General features: G+C 44.3%; 1 protein-coding gene across 1 annotated transcript in view; it reads left to right on the top strand.

Moving 5' to 3' along the window:
* The window catches only part of mrpl23 (mitochondrial ribosomal protein L23), a 100,803-nt gene that overhangs the window by 38,446 nt on the left and 46,556 nt on the right, over positions 1-15,801 (top strand). The window contains exon 4 of the mRNA XM_055934948.1: positions 3,568-3,641. Coding sequence (XP_055790923.1) covers positions 3,568-3,641 — 74 coding nt within the window. The remainder of the gene's footprint in view (positions 1-3,567; positions 3,642-15,801) is intronic.

The following is a 15,801-nucleotide window of genomic DNA, read 5'->3' on the forward strand; positions in this document are numbered from 1 at the left end:
ACACACACAAGTGACTCACTACAGCGGAATGTTTCCCTCGTTTTTCATGTCATAAATTGCTCCCATGTTAACGGGAGTTATCAGTTGCCTGATGGCTGGAAGACCAGGCGAATGTTTAAACAGGAGTTCTAAATATGCAAAAACCCACAAATGGCTTGTTGGGTTGTTCTTTTGTGTTTGTGAGAACATGGGGAATTTGCTTTGGTCAGCTTTTATTGAGAAGAATTTTGTGAGAGCTGTTTTGTTAGATTTCAGTGTAGCTTTTGCTGTCATTGATCATAACCTATTGCGGAAAAAATGTAGGTGTTGTGGATTTACATCCTCTTTCTTATTATGGATTGAGAGTTACCTATCTAATAGAACACAGAGGGTTCTCTTTAAGAAAAGCCTCTCTAATGCAAATCCGGTTGAGTGTGGTGTCCCGCAGGGCAGCCTGCTTGGGCCGTTTTATTTTTTTTCGAATGACCTTCCACTTGAATAAAGCTTGTGTGTCTATGTACGCTGACGACTCAACCGAATACACGTCAGCTACGACAGTAAAATACCTATTACCTATTAGGCCCACTTCAATCTTTTGATTGAAAAATAAAAAATAAAAAATTATACCAATTCATCTGGTTGTTATCCATAAGTCAGTCAGATGTTTTATTATTAAGTTAGTGACAGTTAAATGTGATTTCTTCTTCAATTTCAAAGCTGCAAAAAAAGGTGTGTCGATGCTCAGATAAACATATTTTGTGTACCTTTTCAGATAAGCGATCATACTCTATGTAAAATGAAGAGATGAATGCACACGATAGCATATTTCATTGGCATTATTTACTATTTCTTGCCAATTGGAATATGGGGTGTCCATGCTAGCAGTTGTGCCTTCATGTCAGTCACACAGTAGTAATAACTACAACAAGATAATAGATTTCAGGCATTCACAGCTTACATTTTTTTATGCATTGTGTCTTATTTGACTGTTAAATTAACCTTGCATTGTTAAAAAAATATATATATATATATATATAACAATGCAAGGTTAATTTAACAGTCGAATAAGACACAATGCATATATATATATTTTTTGTTTGTTAATTTGACATGTTTATCTCCGGAGGGCTTAAAGGGTAGCACAAAAAGCATTCCTTCACCGAATGTAAATATAGCTCCATATGATCATTATTAACGTTGTCTAATATTGTGTATAGTGCATATTTCTACCCCAAACCATTGGTGTCCAAAAATGTTCTGGTTAGATTTTGCTGTTCTGTCTTTTTCACCCCAAATCACGGTTGTTCCGTTTAAGCCCAGGTATGCTCCTGTTAAGCCCGGTTTGCATCGAAACACATGGGATATAGTGTTTTGATTTCCCTACTATTCAATGAACATGAGCGTAAATTGTTTATTTGTTCATAATTTGATTCAAACGCACACACTTGTGCATTTTATTCGTCTAGCCATGGTGCTTTTGCCCAGATTTGCAACAATTCGAAACCTCCGTTGATGCAGAGAGAGAAGAATAAGAGCAGGGTTCAGGGATATCTGGAATAGAAGACCTACAAGTAGGTGACAAAAATGCAAACAAATGAAGGACAAGAATATGACTATTGGACGTGGTGGGGGCGTTGTTGAACTAATTAACAAGAATAGCAGTACAGCAAAGTACAGCAAACAGCAAAGTCATTGAAAGTCGTGTTTTATGGTCTTTGTACATGGCTTCTTATCCACTTAGGGCCAGTGTTGGTGACAGTTAAAACATTTTTTTTAGCCAAGCAATAACACACCTGATTCATCTAATCATGTCTTTATTGAAGTCTCTAGTTGAATCTGGTGTGTAATGGTTGGCAAGAACAAAAGCCTAAGTCCACATTGATCTCTGTGGATACGATTGGACCCCCCCCCCCCCGTTATGAGTGCTACTTTCACGATGAATAGTAATGATCAGTTTATATTAATAACTTTAGATGAATAGAATCACATTTTACATCAGAAATGTAAGTTTGCACGTTTTTTAAAGTTTCAAAATGTATTTCAGAGGTGGGCGTATTTAGAACACCCATGGGCTTAAACGGTACCTTCGGTACCCATGAAGCCCAGTTGGACTTTACACATTTGATCAAATATTTGTATATCTTATAAAACAATGTTTTAAGTAATGTCATAAAACATCACATGAGAGAGTCATCTTAAATTTTCTCTCCACGTTTCTTACAGAAACTATGGCAGTGTATGTTTGAAAAGTCCAAACATTTTGGTGGGTTTAATAGGTACACTTCCTCTAACACCCTTCACCCAGAGCTCCAGTTAGTTTTAGAATGGTAAATTGCATTAGGCTGGTGATTTTAAATATCTCAAACTAAAAACATTGTTTTTAGGACAAATCACTAACTCAACCCTAAACCTCATCTAGATCTATTACTGAATAATGTGTCAATTGAGCAAGTGCAGACTAACCCGAAGATAGCAAGCTGTCCTGGTCAAAACGTATAGATTCAATGGTTGCTGAACTGGTAAGAGGTCTGTCCGTGGTAGGGCGTTGCTCTGCTTTCTTGACATGTAAATCAACCAGCCAGGTCCTACAGGCCCTCGTTTTGTCACTTCTGGACTACTGCCCAGATGTGTGGTCATGTGCGCCAAAGGGCATAGGGAAATTGCAGTTGGCCCAGAAACAGTGCAGCGTTTAGATGTAGATGGAGGGCGAATGTCAGTGGGTATGCATGTCAATCTCTCCTGGGTCAAAGCTGAGGAGAGACTGACTGCATCACTGTTGGTCTTTGTGTGAGGTGCTGATGGGTTAAGGGTACTGAAATGTCTGCTCAAGCAGTTGGCTCACCGTTCGGACCCTCATCGGCACCGTGCAGGTCATGCAGCCAGAGGTGTCTTCAAATTCCCCAGGTCCAGCCAGAACAGAGGCTGGGAAACGCACAGTATTAAATAGAGCCATGACTACATGGAACTCTCTGCCACCACAGGTAACTCAAGCTAGCAATAAAAACATCTCTATTTATATATATATATATATATAGTATTTATTTATTTTTCTTTTTTAAAAGAACACCTTACGGCATGATGGGGACTACGAAGAGAGACATTTTGATGTATTTTGTATTGTTTTTTTTACGTTTTATTATGTCGTGTTCTGTGTTTTATTTCTTGTGTTTTGTTTCCTGTTTTGGCCCCAGGAACAGTAGCCACGTAATTGGCGATCCTAATAAAAAAATAAAAAAAATAAATACTTTTCCATAGTTCTGCTAATAGTTTATAGGCCTACCGTTTAAACATTGACACGCTGCGTCGTCAACAGCAAGATGCAAACATCCTTCCATAATACATGAAGCTTACTCTAATCTACAGCAACAGTCCCTCTCGTTTGGTTGTGGTCGTTTCTCTCTCGCTGATACGCATGATGTCATTACCGCCGACTGGGGAAGTAAGAGGTTAACCTGCATTCCTCAGTCAACAGGACCAGGATCTGCTCTATTTTACTTGGTTGCAACTTTTTTTTATTTTTACTAACCACAGCGCTCTCTTGCTCTGTCTCTCATGCTCTCTCTCTCTCTCTCTCGCTTCATCTCACAGGTACGAATAAGAAGAGAAACCACCTCAACCAGAAAGTGAAGAGGCCGGATTATAAAGTGGCCTACGTTCAGCTGGTGAGTTAAGGCGCGCACACACACACTCTCTAGCTCACACATACTTTTATTGGGGTGGGAAGGGGGGGGGGGCTTATTAAAGAGAACAGTCAGTAGGACAGGGTGCTTTTGCCCCTCTAAGCCCTCTTTTGTCTTTTGCAGAGGCTAGTCTTTGGGAGGTCGAGGGACTGTAAGAGGGGTGAGGGCTTTTTTCCCCCCAAGAGTGCCCCAAGGCAGATAGGCTTTGAAGGGGAGAGCACTCAAACCCCCTCACCTTATTGTGGCTCAGTACCTTAAGTCCCAACCCTGTTTTCAGTGTCTATCCCCCCACCCACCCCCCCACCCCTCCCATGCGCACACACACACACACCTGGTGCTTCGGCATAGACTCCATGCACTCCTTCTCCTACACGCAGACTAGCCCTGCTTCTCTCTCTCTCTCTCTCTGTCTCTCTCTCTCTCTCTCTGTCTCTCTGTCTCTCTGTCTCTCTGTCTCTCTGTCTCTCTGTCTCTCTGTCTCTGTGTCTCTGTGTCTCTGTGTCTCTGTGTCTCTCTGTCTGTCTGTCTGTCTGTCTGTCTGTCTGTCTAGCCGGCCCAGGGGTCAAAAGGTCGTCTCTAGTTACATGCCAGACTTATTACAGGAAGTACATCGCCAGAGGTATGGTTATCGTCTGGACTAACTGGCCCAGCACTTTCTGCTCCTGTGTGCTGCTGGAGTGAAAACATGATTTTAATAAGCCCAATCACTGCGCAACAGTTCTATACGCAATCACTTCTTAAAACCGCTTCGATGGCCACGATTTAAAAAGAGCAACTTTTTTTCCTTCTCAACTTGTTATTGATGACTACTTCCCATTCGTCATTCAAGTGCATTGGCAACGGTAGGCAGACTTGAGCACTTCACACACCACTTTGCAATGAGCTAGAGGCAGTAGGCATTTTGAAAACACGTCCTTCATTTTTTTTTTTGAAACCTGCAAGTTGTACTGCACGTTATGAGGCATGTCTTACCTTGCTTCAAAGTAGCCAAAATACCACCATAGAAACGTGGAGGCCATTCTTTTATAAAGACTTCCATATGCAATTGCTCTATTGGTTTTCAAATCCGCTTTATTTCATAGTCCAGTAGCCAAAGGCACAATCCTAGTCTTTATCAACCCATGCTAATTGTTGCACCTTTATCTCCCTTCTTTCTACATTTCAAACTGCTATTTTAATTTCTGTCACACGAAACCTCCCGCATGTACAGTGCCTAATTGCATTATGGAACGAACTGCCATGTGTGCATTGCTGCGCTTGTAATGTGAAGACATAGTCGTTTATCAACACTTTATTTTCATTTTTTTTTTAATGCAGCCTATTCCTACTGGTTTCACGAATTAGGGATCTATCGTCCTACAACTGTGTCAGTCTGTTTGGAACAGGCTATTTCTTCACAAGCTGACCAATGGAGGATTGTAGATTGACATTGCTTGATAGTATGGGGGATAGTCGATTTGTAAGTCAACAGTGGTGTAGATGCTGGTTTATCACTCCCTCTATCAAAGGCAGCACAGGGAACCATCCATCTGGGAGCCAACGAAGGGATGAATAATTCACGTTGTCTAAACAGGACAATTTGAAAGGGGATACATAATTGAAGGACGCCCATGAATCTTTTAGAGGGGAGACTTCCTCTTGTCTGTCTGAAACAAGCAGAACTTCCTGAGAGAGAGAGAGAGAGTGTGTGTTTGGTGTGTGTGACGGCATGTGTGTCCAGTGACGCGTCTGCCTCGCAACCAGTCCCAGAGCATAATCAGCCGTGTGAGTATGCATGACGGGGCAATAAAACATCCTTAATTCCCAGCGAACACACACGCACACACGCACACACGCACACAGGCACACAGGCACACAGGCACACAGGCACACAGGCACACACACACACACACACACACACATACAGGCACACCAGAGTTTTCTCTTAGAAACATTTGGCACCGGACATGTGATTTTCATTTGAAGTTTTTCATTGATCAGATATTTCGTGACCGTAGGACTAAAGCTCTATCTTTCGCGAAGCATACTGTAGTTCTGAGATCTTGAACCTCAAATTGTTCACGTCCCAGATCTCAACAGTTCTGTAGTGAATTCTTATTTCATAACCCATCAAGGTCCTCACCTTAAAGGTACCCAGATTAAACTTCATGGCAATTGAATGCATAAATGATCAAACAGTTTTACCAAGATAGTCCGAACCCGTCATCAAATACATTAAGAAATGATCGTCCGACAAATACCTGCCATCACTGAACAGCAACGTGATCATTTACTTTAAGATTTCCGACAGTCTTGTTTTTTTGCTTGTGTGCCGTTACTTCTGGCTAGACTAGTCTTAACCATACTTAGAGAGAGAGATGGCAAAGATGTGTTCTGATTGGCCCGTCTATTTGTTCAGGCTCGTGATTGGATTGCAGATAGAACCTTGTCGTGCCAAGTTCAAATGGGTTTATGCAGATAGAACTGCAGATGTTTTCATTTGACACTTGACATGCACTTCTTCTCGAATCTGACTGCACCTACATTAAGAACCATCTAAAGTCCCGAGATCTCGATTTGAGAAATGTACCGGTCGTCCATATGCATTGGGTGTGTAACCCGTTACGGCATCCACCCACGCAGCCAGCACCATCATTAAACAAGAGTTATTGGCCATATCAGCCACATTTACATATCCCTACAAATATAACAAATTACTAATACTATTCCTTGTGTTTCGGTGTGCAGCATATGCAAAACTTTATAGCATATTATTTTATTGTTTTTTACTCTCCCAAAGCAATTGTCCGTCTCGGTTCAGCTGTCGGAGAGTTGAGCACTGTAGGCTTAGGCATCCACTCTCTGATAGGCCTATTAATATTTTAACATATGTATTTTTACCCCCCTTTTTCTCCCCAATTTCGTGATTTTTTCGAATTGGTAGTTACAGATTTGTCTCATCGCTGCAACTAACCCTACGGCCGAACCCTCCCCCTGTCCCGGTCACGGCCGGCTGTGACACAGCCTGGGATTGAACCCGGGGCTGTAGTGACGCACTCGGGAGGCCTAATTTGTACGTTTTTATAAAAATATTCATGATATTGTTAGATTATAGGAGTATCTCTGATAGGCCTAACACATTCTTCCTCACCTCAAGTTCAACTGTCGGAGTCAGTTGGTGCGCCGGCGTGCACTGCATTCATATCGTAGGCCTGCAGTATAGTAGGCTAATAGTCGCACCACACAAAACCTTCACAAAAGTTTGTAAACATTGTCAGGGTAATATCGAAAATAAGTCGAGCAATTATATGGAAAATACGAGCAGGATATTCTTTTGAGGCAAACACAACATTACAGTTGTAACTTAAATTGGCTCAACGGAATAACGAACAAAACACATACGGACTGGTTTAAACCGTCACTAACGTTTTGAACGGGCTATATTGCAGCAATTACCAAGAAAGGCTAGTGCTTACTTTACCCAACAAATGACAGCAATAAGACAATAATTATATTTATTTTACTACGGGCCTGCACAATTAAGAAGACAGATTGAACTTCATTTAGCCACCGAAAATGTCAACGGAATGAAATCGAACACATTTGACATTTTTAAAGAACTGGTTTAGATGAATAAATAAATAGGCCTACAATAATAATCAAATGTTATTAGTCACATGCACCGAATACAACCTCACAGTGAAATGCTTACTTTACAAGCCCTTAACCAAGAGTGGAGTTTCAAAAACAACGATATACATTAATAATGCCGATTTTTTTTTAAATAAATGATTTATAAATACGATGAAAATAAATGCATCCAAACGTAATAATTGCATCCTACCTGATTAGCGAGTTGCACCGTAGCCTGCATTTGGCCATGCCAAGGCTCCTCTCTTGCGCTCGCTCTCCTCAGCAGCAGGCACATGCACGTAAGACGGCGTGCAAGGAGTGAGAGAATGGTGCTGAAACCGAAGCCCCGGCTACGATTTGTATTTATCAGCTTATAAGCAGCCAACATCCGGCAATTACCGGCTAACGGAAACCCCGATAAGGGCCTAAAATAAAAACGTTTGTCCACCAGCCACTGCTGCAGGTAGATAAAAAAACAGATCTTTTGATATGCATTGTAATGTTTCTAAAACAGACCTCTATTAGTAAGAAGTAATGTGGTATATTGCTACATCTCATTAAAAAAAATAATGTTTTTGTGACCTGAGACTTTTGACAACGTTTTTATGAGATGACGAAAATGTTCAGCTGGACCCTTTTAAGAAGGGGCGGTTACCGCGGTAACGGGTCACTCAAGTCATGTCACTTGTGATTTTGGATCCGACTAGTAGTAAACGGCATCTCTCTTCACTAGCAACCCGAGCTTGTGAACAAAACAATGTAGATAGCCAAGAAACACGAGGACAAAGTCTCACTTTTTGTGGACTTTCCCAGTAAATTAGAACAACTTTTTTTTATGCACCTTTTAAAAATGATTCCATCAGCACTTAACTCCGTGCGCATTCACCTTTTTTGTGTGTACAGTCAGCAGCGTGTTGAGCCCTCGAGCCGATGCGCGTCGTCCACGCTTTACTTGTGTTGTATGCTCGTGTGATTGTGCTCGTTTGAGGGCCTGCTCGTCTTCGTGTGAACAGCCTGAAAAGGCTGAGTCTACTTGTGCTTAAAAGTTAAAGACATTGATATAAAACGAATATCTAGCCTGTTTCTCTGGCAGGTCTGCAGACCAAAAAAACACAAACGCACGTACACACACTACTCAAAAACCCTCCTTTCTCTGCAGCGGTGGGTAGAAAACAAGATTGTTCCTAATTGACACCACATGTGGGGGAGTGTTCAGAGGCCCGATGCTCACAGCGGTTCCCCTATCCCCCCCCTCCTTCTCCTCCTCTTCTTCCCCTTCCTCCCTCCATCAGCTAATATTCCAGCAGAATTATGGAAGGGCTCTTGCTTTCCTTCTTGCTTCTTTCTTTCCCATTACAAGCTCACTCACTGCCCACTTGCCCCCCCCCCCTTGTCTGGTCTGCCTGTCTGGTCTGCCTGTCTGCCTGTCTGTTTCTGCCTGTCTGTGTCTACCTGTCTGCCTGTCTGTGTCTGCCTGTCTGTGTCTGCCTGTCTGTGTCTGCCTGTCTGGTCTGCCTGTCTGCCTGTCTGTTTCTGCCTGTCTGTGTCTACCTGTCTGCCTGTCTGTGTCTGCCTGTCTGTGTCTGTCTGTCTGTGTCTCTGTCTGTCTGTGTGTGTGTGTCTATGTCTCTGTGCCTGTCTGTGTCTGTCTCGTCTGTCTGTGTCTGCCTGTCTGTGTCTCTGTCTGTGTCTGCCTGTCTGTCTGTGTGTGTGTGTGTCTCTGTCTGTGTGTCTCTGTCTGTGTGTGTGTCTCTGTCTGTCTGTTTCTATGTTTCTGTCTGTGTCTATGTTTCTGTCTGTGTCTTTGTGTGTGTGTGTGTGTGTCTCTGTCTGTGTGTGTGTGTGTGTCTCTGTCTCTGTCTGTCTTTCTGTCTGTGTCTCTGTCTGTCTGTGTCTCTGTCTGTCTGTGTCTCTGTCTGTCTGTGTCTCTGTCTGTCTGTGTCTCTGTCTGTCTGTGTCTCTGTCTGTCTGTGTCTCTGTCTGTCTGTGTCTCTGTCTGTGTTTGTCTGTGTCTCTGTCTGTGTGTCAAATTCAATTTTTTTCAAATTCAAGCTGCTTTATTGGCATGAAAAACATTGTGTCAATGTCTGCCAAAGTCAACAATGTCTACAGTCTACATCTGTAATAAAATTATAAACAATGACTCTGTCTGTCTGTAAATAATAATACAAAAATTAAATATAAAAATAGTAACAATAAAATGGTAACAGTCAATAATCGAATGTAATGTAAGTGTCTCTGTCTGTGTGTCTCTGTCTGTGTCTCTGTGTGTGTGTGTGTCTGTCTGTGCCTGTCTGTCTGTGTCTCTGTCTGTGTCTCTGTCTGTGTCTCTGTCTGTGTCTGTCTGTGTCTGTCTATGTGTCTGTCTCTCTGTCTGTCTGTGTCTCTGTCTGTCTGTCTGTGTCTCTGTCTGTCTGTCTGTGTCTCTGTCTGTCTGTCTCTCTGTGTCTGTGTCTCTGTGTGTCTGTGTCTCTGTGTCTCTGTGTCTCTGTGTCTCTGTGTCTCTGTCTCTCTGTGTCTCTGTGTGTCTCTCTGTCTCTCTGTCTCTCTGTGTGTGTGTCTCTCTGTGTGTGTCTGTGTCTCTCTGTCTCTCTGTCTGTGTCTCTCTCTGTTTGTGTCTCTCTGTCTCTCTCTGTCTCTCTCTGTCTCTCTCTGTCTCTCTCTGTCTCTCTCTGTCTCTCTCTGTCTCTCTCTGTCTCTCTCTGTGTCTCTGTCTGTCTGTGTCTCTCTGTGTCTGTCTCTCTCTCTCATCTCAATTTTGTTACATTCAATTTTATTAAATTCAATTTGCTTTATTGGCATTACTTAACAATGTACATGTTGCCAGATGTGTACTTTGGAGATTAAGTGATTGATTTAAAATATGAACATAATTTAAATAATAATAACCAAGATTGTCAAACGGATCATCCTTAACAACAATAATCCGGGGTAAAAATAGCTATACAATGGACAATAACAATACTATGGCATAGAGGACATGTGCAGGTTGGTCTGTCAGACACTGTCCCTTGTCTTATGGCAGGCAGCAATGTAGTGCGCTGCCAACCCACAGCTCTCTGCGTCCTCCCCCAACAGGACGGGTAGCCTACTCTCATCAGAGAGGTCTTTGAAACCTTCAATAAGTTTTTTATTTTTTTTAATGTGGGGAAATGACACATTGTTTTATATTTTTTACATGTGGTCAGGATATGCAGGAAATGTCTCTCTCTCTCTCTCTGTCTCTCTCTCTCTGTCTCTCTCTCTGTCTCTCTGTCTCTCTCTCTCTCTGTCTCTCTCTGTCTGTCTCTCTCTCTCTCTCTCTCTCTCTCTCTCTCTCTCTCTCTCTCTCTCTCTCTCTCTCTCTCTCTCTCTCTCTCTCTCTCTCTCTCTCTCTCTCTCTCTCTCTCTCTCTCTCTCTCTCTCTCTCTCTCTCTCTCTCTCTCTCTCTCTCTCTCTCTCTCTCTCTCTCTCTCTCTCTCTCTCTCTCTCTCTCTCTCTCTCTCTCTCTCTCTCTCTCTCTCTCTCTCTCTCTCTCTCTCTCTCTCTCTCTCTCTCTCTCTCTCTCTCTCGGTCTGTCTCTCTCTCTCTCGGTCTGTCTCTCTGTCTCTGTCTCGGTCTCTCTCTCTGTCAAATTCATATTCAGATAGCTTTGTTGGAATGAAATAGAATTAGTAGATATTTTGAAATCAGTAAAGTGGTACAGCGTTTCAGTAAATACAGTATAAAGCAATGAGCATAATGAAATACCGTTACAGTAGGAATAATAAACAGTACATACAGTGTACAGGTACAACAATTAAATACATATACGTTTATGGCAAAAATACAATTCTCATAAATATACAAAATGTACATGGATGACAGTTACACTATGTATCACTTGTAAGTTACATACCATGTAAATACTTCAGGGAATTAAAAAGGAATGAATAAGAATATGCACATAAAAATATATGAATGAGCTATGGCCGAACGGCATAGGCAAGATGCAGTAGATGGTATAGAGTACAGTATATACATATGAGATGAGTAATGTAGGGTATGTAAACATTATATGAAGTGGCATTGTTTAATGTGGCTAGTGATACATTTATTACATACATTTTTCCATTATTAAAGTGGCTGGAGTTGAGTCAGTATGTTGGCAGCAGCCACTCAATGTGAGTGGTGGCTGTTTAACAGTCTGATGGCCTTGAGATAGAAGCTGTTTTTCAGTTTCTCGGTCCACGCTTTGATGCACCTGTACTGACCTCGCCTTCTGGATGATAACGGGGTGAACAGGCAGTGGCTCGTGTTGTTGTTGTCCTTGATATTTTTGGCTTTCCTGTGACATCGGGGGGTGTAGGTGTCCTGGAGGGCAGGTAGTTTGGCCCCGGTGATGCGTTGTGCAGACCTCACTACCCTCTGGAGAGCCTTACGGTTGTGGGCGGAGCAGTTGCCATACCAGGCGGTGATACAGCCCGACAGGATGCTCTCGATTGTGCATCTGTAAAAGTTTGAGTGTTTTTGGTGACAAGCCGAATTTCTTCAGCCTCCTGAGGTTGCTGCGCCTTCACCACACTGTGTGGGTGGACCATTTCAGTTTGTCCGTGATGTGTACGCCAAGGAACTTTAAAACTTACTACCCTCTCCACTACTGTCCCGTCTATGTGGATAGGGGGCTGCTCCCTCTGCTGTTTCCTTAAGTCCACAATCATCTCCTTTGTTTTGTTGACATTGAGTGTGAGGTTATTCTTCTGACACCACACTCCGAGGGCCCTCACCTCCTCCCTGTAGGCCGTCTCGTCCTTGTTGGTAATCAAGCCTACCACTGCAGTGTCGTCTGCAAACTTGATGATTGAGTTGGAGGCGTGCAGGGCCACGCAGTCGTGGGTGAACAGGGAGTACAGGAGAGGGCTGAGAACACACCCTTGTGGGGCCCCAGTGTTGAGGATCAGCGGGGTGGAGATGTTGTTTCCTACCCTCACCACCTGGGGGTGGCCCGTCAGGAAGTCCAGGACCCAGTTGCACAGGGCGGGGTCTAGACCCAGGGTCTCGAGCCTAATGATGAGTTTGGAGGGTACTATGATGTTAAATGCTGAGCTGTAGTCGATGAACAGCATTCTTACATAGGTATTCCTCTTGTCCAGATGGGTTAGGGCAGTGTGCAGTGTGGTTGCGATTGCGTCGTCTATGGACCTATTGGGGCGGTAAGCAAATTGGAGTGGGTCTAGGGTGTCAGGTAGGGTGGAGGTGATATGGTCCTTGACTACTCTCTCAAAGCACTTCATGATGACGGAAGTGAGTGCTACGGGGCGATAGTCATTTAGCTCAGTTACCTTCGCTTTCTTGGGAACAGGAACAATGGTGGCCCTCTTGAAGCATTTGGGAACAGCAGACTGGGATAAGGATTGATCGAAAATGTCCGTAAAAAAAAACAGCCAGCTGGGCCGGCAGCCTTGCGAGGGTTTAAATGTTTTACTCACGTTGGCTGCAGTGAAGGAGAGTCTGCAGGTTTTGGTAGTGGGCCGTGTCAGTGGCACTGTATTGTCCTCAAAGTGAGCAAAGAAGTTGTTTAGTTTGTCTGGGAGCAAGACATCGTGGTCCGCGACGGGGCTGGTTTTCCTTTTGTAGTCCGTGATTGACTGTAGACCCTGCCAGATACCTCTCGTGTCTGATCTTTTGAATTGCGACTCTACTTTGTCTCTATACTGACACTTAGCTTGTTTGATTGCCTTGCGGAGGGAATAGCTACACTGTTTGTATTCAGGCCATGTTTCCGGTCACCTTGCCCTGATTAAAAGCAGTGGTTTGCGCTTTCTGTTTTGCGCGAATGCTGCCATCATTCCACGGTTTCTGGTTGGGGAATGTTTTAATAGACGCTCTGGGTACAACATCACCGATGCACTTGCTAAACAAACTTGCTCACCAAATCAGCGTATTCATCAATGTTATCGTCCGACGCTATGCGTGACATATCCCAGTCCACGTGATCGAAGCAATGTTGAAGCGTGGAATCCGATTGGTCGGACCAGCGTTGAACAGACATGAGCACGGGCGCTTCCTGTTTTAGTCTATAGGCTGGGAGCAACAAAATGGAGTCGTGGTCAGATTTTCTGAAAGGAGGGTGAGGGAGGGCTTTATATGCGTCGCGGAAGTTAGAATAACAATGATCCATGAGTTTGCCACCCCGGGTCGCGCATTCAATATGCTGATAAAATTTTGTGAGCCTTGTTTTCAATCAAGTTCTGGTTGTTTTTAATATTTTTCTAGAGTCTTTTCTCTCTCTGTCTCACGCTCTACAAGTTATGTAAAACATGACTGTCAAGAATCCAAGCGGTTATGCAGCGACTCTTCACGACTGTGTTGGTGTGTGTGGACCATGATAGATCCTTAGGGAAGTGGACACAGAGGAACTTGAAGCTTTCGACCTGCTCCACTGCAGTCCGGTCTATGTGAATGGGGGCTTGCTCGGACCTCTGTGTCCTGTAGTCCACGATCAGCTCCTTTGTCTTGCTGACATTGAGGGAGAGGTTGTTCTGGCACCACACTGCCAGGTCGTGCGCAGCCACGCAGTTGTGGGTGAACAGGGAGTACAGGAAGGGACTAAGCACGCACCCCTGAGGGGCACCCATGTTGAGCGTCAGCATGACGGATGTGTTGTTGCCCAACCTCACCACCTGCGGCCGGCCCGTCAGGAAGTCCAGGATCCAGTTGCAGAGGGAGGTTATCAGTCCGAGGAGCCTTAGCTTAGTGATGCGCTTTGAGGGTATTATGGTATTGAACGCTGTAGTCAATGAACCACATTCTCACATAGGTATTCCTCTTATCTAGGTGGGTGAGTGCAGTGTGGAGAGCAATTGAGATTGCGTCATCTATGGCTCTTTTGGGGCGGTATGCAAATTGACGTGGGTCTGGGGTGTCTGAGATGGTGAGGTTAAAGTGTGCCATAACCAGCCTCTCAAAGCACTTCATGATTATAGATGTGAGTGGTACAGGGTGGTAGTCATTGTGGCGTGAAGCCTTAGAGTTCTTAGGAACAGGAATTGATTGTGGTCATCTTAAAACATGTGGGGATTACAGACTGGGACCCGGAGAGGTTGAAAATGACTGTGAAAATGCCTGCCAGCTGTTCTGCACATTCTCTGAGAACGCGTCCTGGAATACCGTCAGGGCCCGTGGCTTTGCGGGTGTTGACCTGATTTAAAGACCCTTCTCACGTCGACCTCGGAGAGCGAGATCACCCAATCCTCTGGGTGGCTGACAGCCCTCACACCCGGCAAGATGTTGTTGAGTTCGTCTGGTAGAGAGGCATAGTTGGGCAGATCACGTCCGGGTCTTCCTTTGTAATCCGTAATGGACTGTAGCCCCTGCCACATGTGGTGAGCGTTGGAGCCTGTGCAATGTGATTCCACCTTATTCCTATATTGTCCTGTTGCTCGTTTGATGGTTCTGCGTTTGATGACATGTTTTCTGACGACACAACGGTGGTAGGCCTGATCACGCGCTCACACACAGAGATAGAGACACACACACATAGAGACACGCTCACATGGCCCTACCCACACAGCCACTCCAACACGCTCACATGGCCCTACCCACACAGCCATTCCAACACACTCACATGGCCCTACCCACACAGCCATTCCAACACACTCACATGGCCCTACCCACACAGCCACTCCAACACGCTCACATGGCCCTACCCATACAGCCACTCCAACACACTCACATGGCCATACCCACACAGCCACTCCAACACACTCACATGGCAATACCCACACAGCCACTCCAACACAACCACATGGCCCGACACAGAGCTACTCACTCCATCATTTACTCACTCACACTGACTCTATGCACACCCACATGGCCCTACACACACAGCCACTCCAACACACTCACATGGCCCTACACACACAGCCACTCCAACACACTCACATGGCCCTACACACAGCCACTCCAACACACTCACATGGCCCTACACACACAGCCACTCCAACACACTCACATACATGGCCCTACACACACACAGCCACTCCAACACACTCACATGGCCCTACACACACAGCCACTCCACCACACACACACACACAGCCACTCCATCATTTTCTCACTCACACTGACTCTACACACCCAGACAGCAACTCACATACAAGCTGCTGCTACTCTGTTGATCTGACATCCCGTTGCCTAGTCCTGTTACCCCACACATATCTGCAGGCTTTTCCGATGAGTTCATTCACTGCCTGATTTAAAGTCTCCCGACGCAGATATGGTCAGACCAAGGTGTGAGTCATTTTTTGTGTGTGTTCAATTTACAAAATTTGAAAAACAAAACAAAATCTCCAAGCTGACTAAATGGCTATCTGGCCCTAAACAGGGAATATGATTTTGCTTATCGCCACTCTGTCAGAGATACGAAGCAGAGATGGATGCTTAACCAAGTACAGACTGAGTGACCACCAATTGGCAATAGAAAACGGCAGACACAAAGAGACATGGCGACCCAGAGAGGAGGGTAATTATGTGGTAGAGACACAGATACTCTCTCTCCTCTGCCGTGAGA

This window comes from Salvelinus fontinalis, chromosome 9, assembly GCF_029448725.1.
Source record: "Salvelinus fontinalis isolate EN_2023a chromosome 9, ASM2944872v1, whole genome shotgun sequence".
Classification (NCBI taxonomy): Eukaryota; Metazoa; Chordata; class Actinopteri; order Salmoniformes; family Salmonidae; genus Salvelinus; species Salvelinus fontinalis.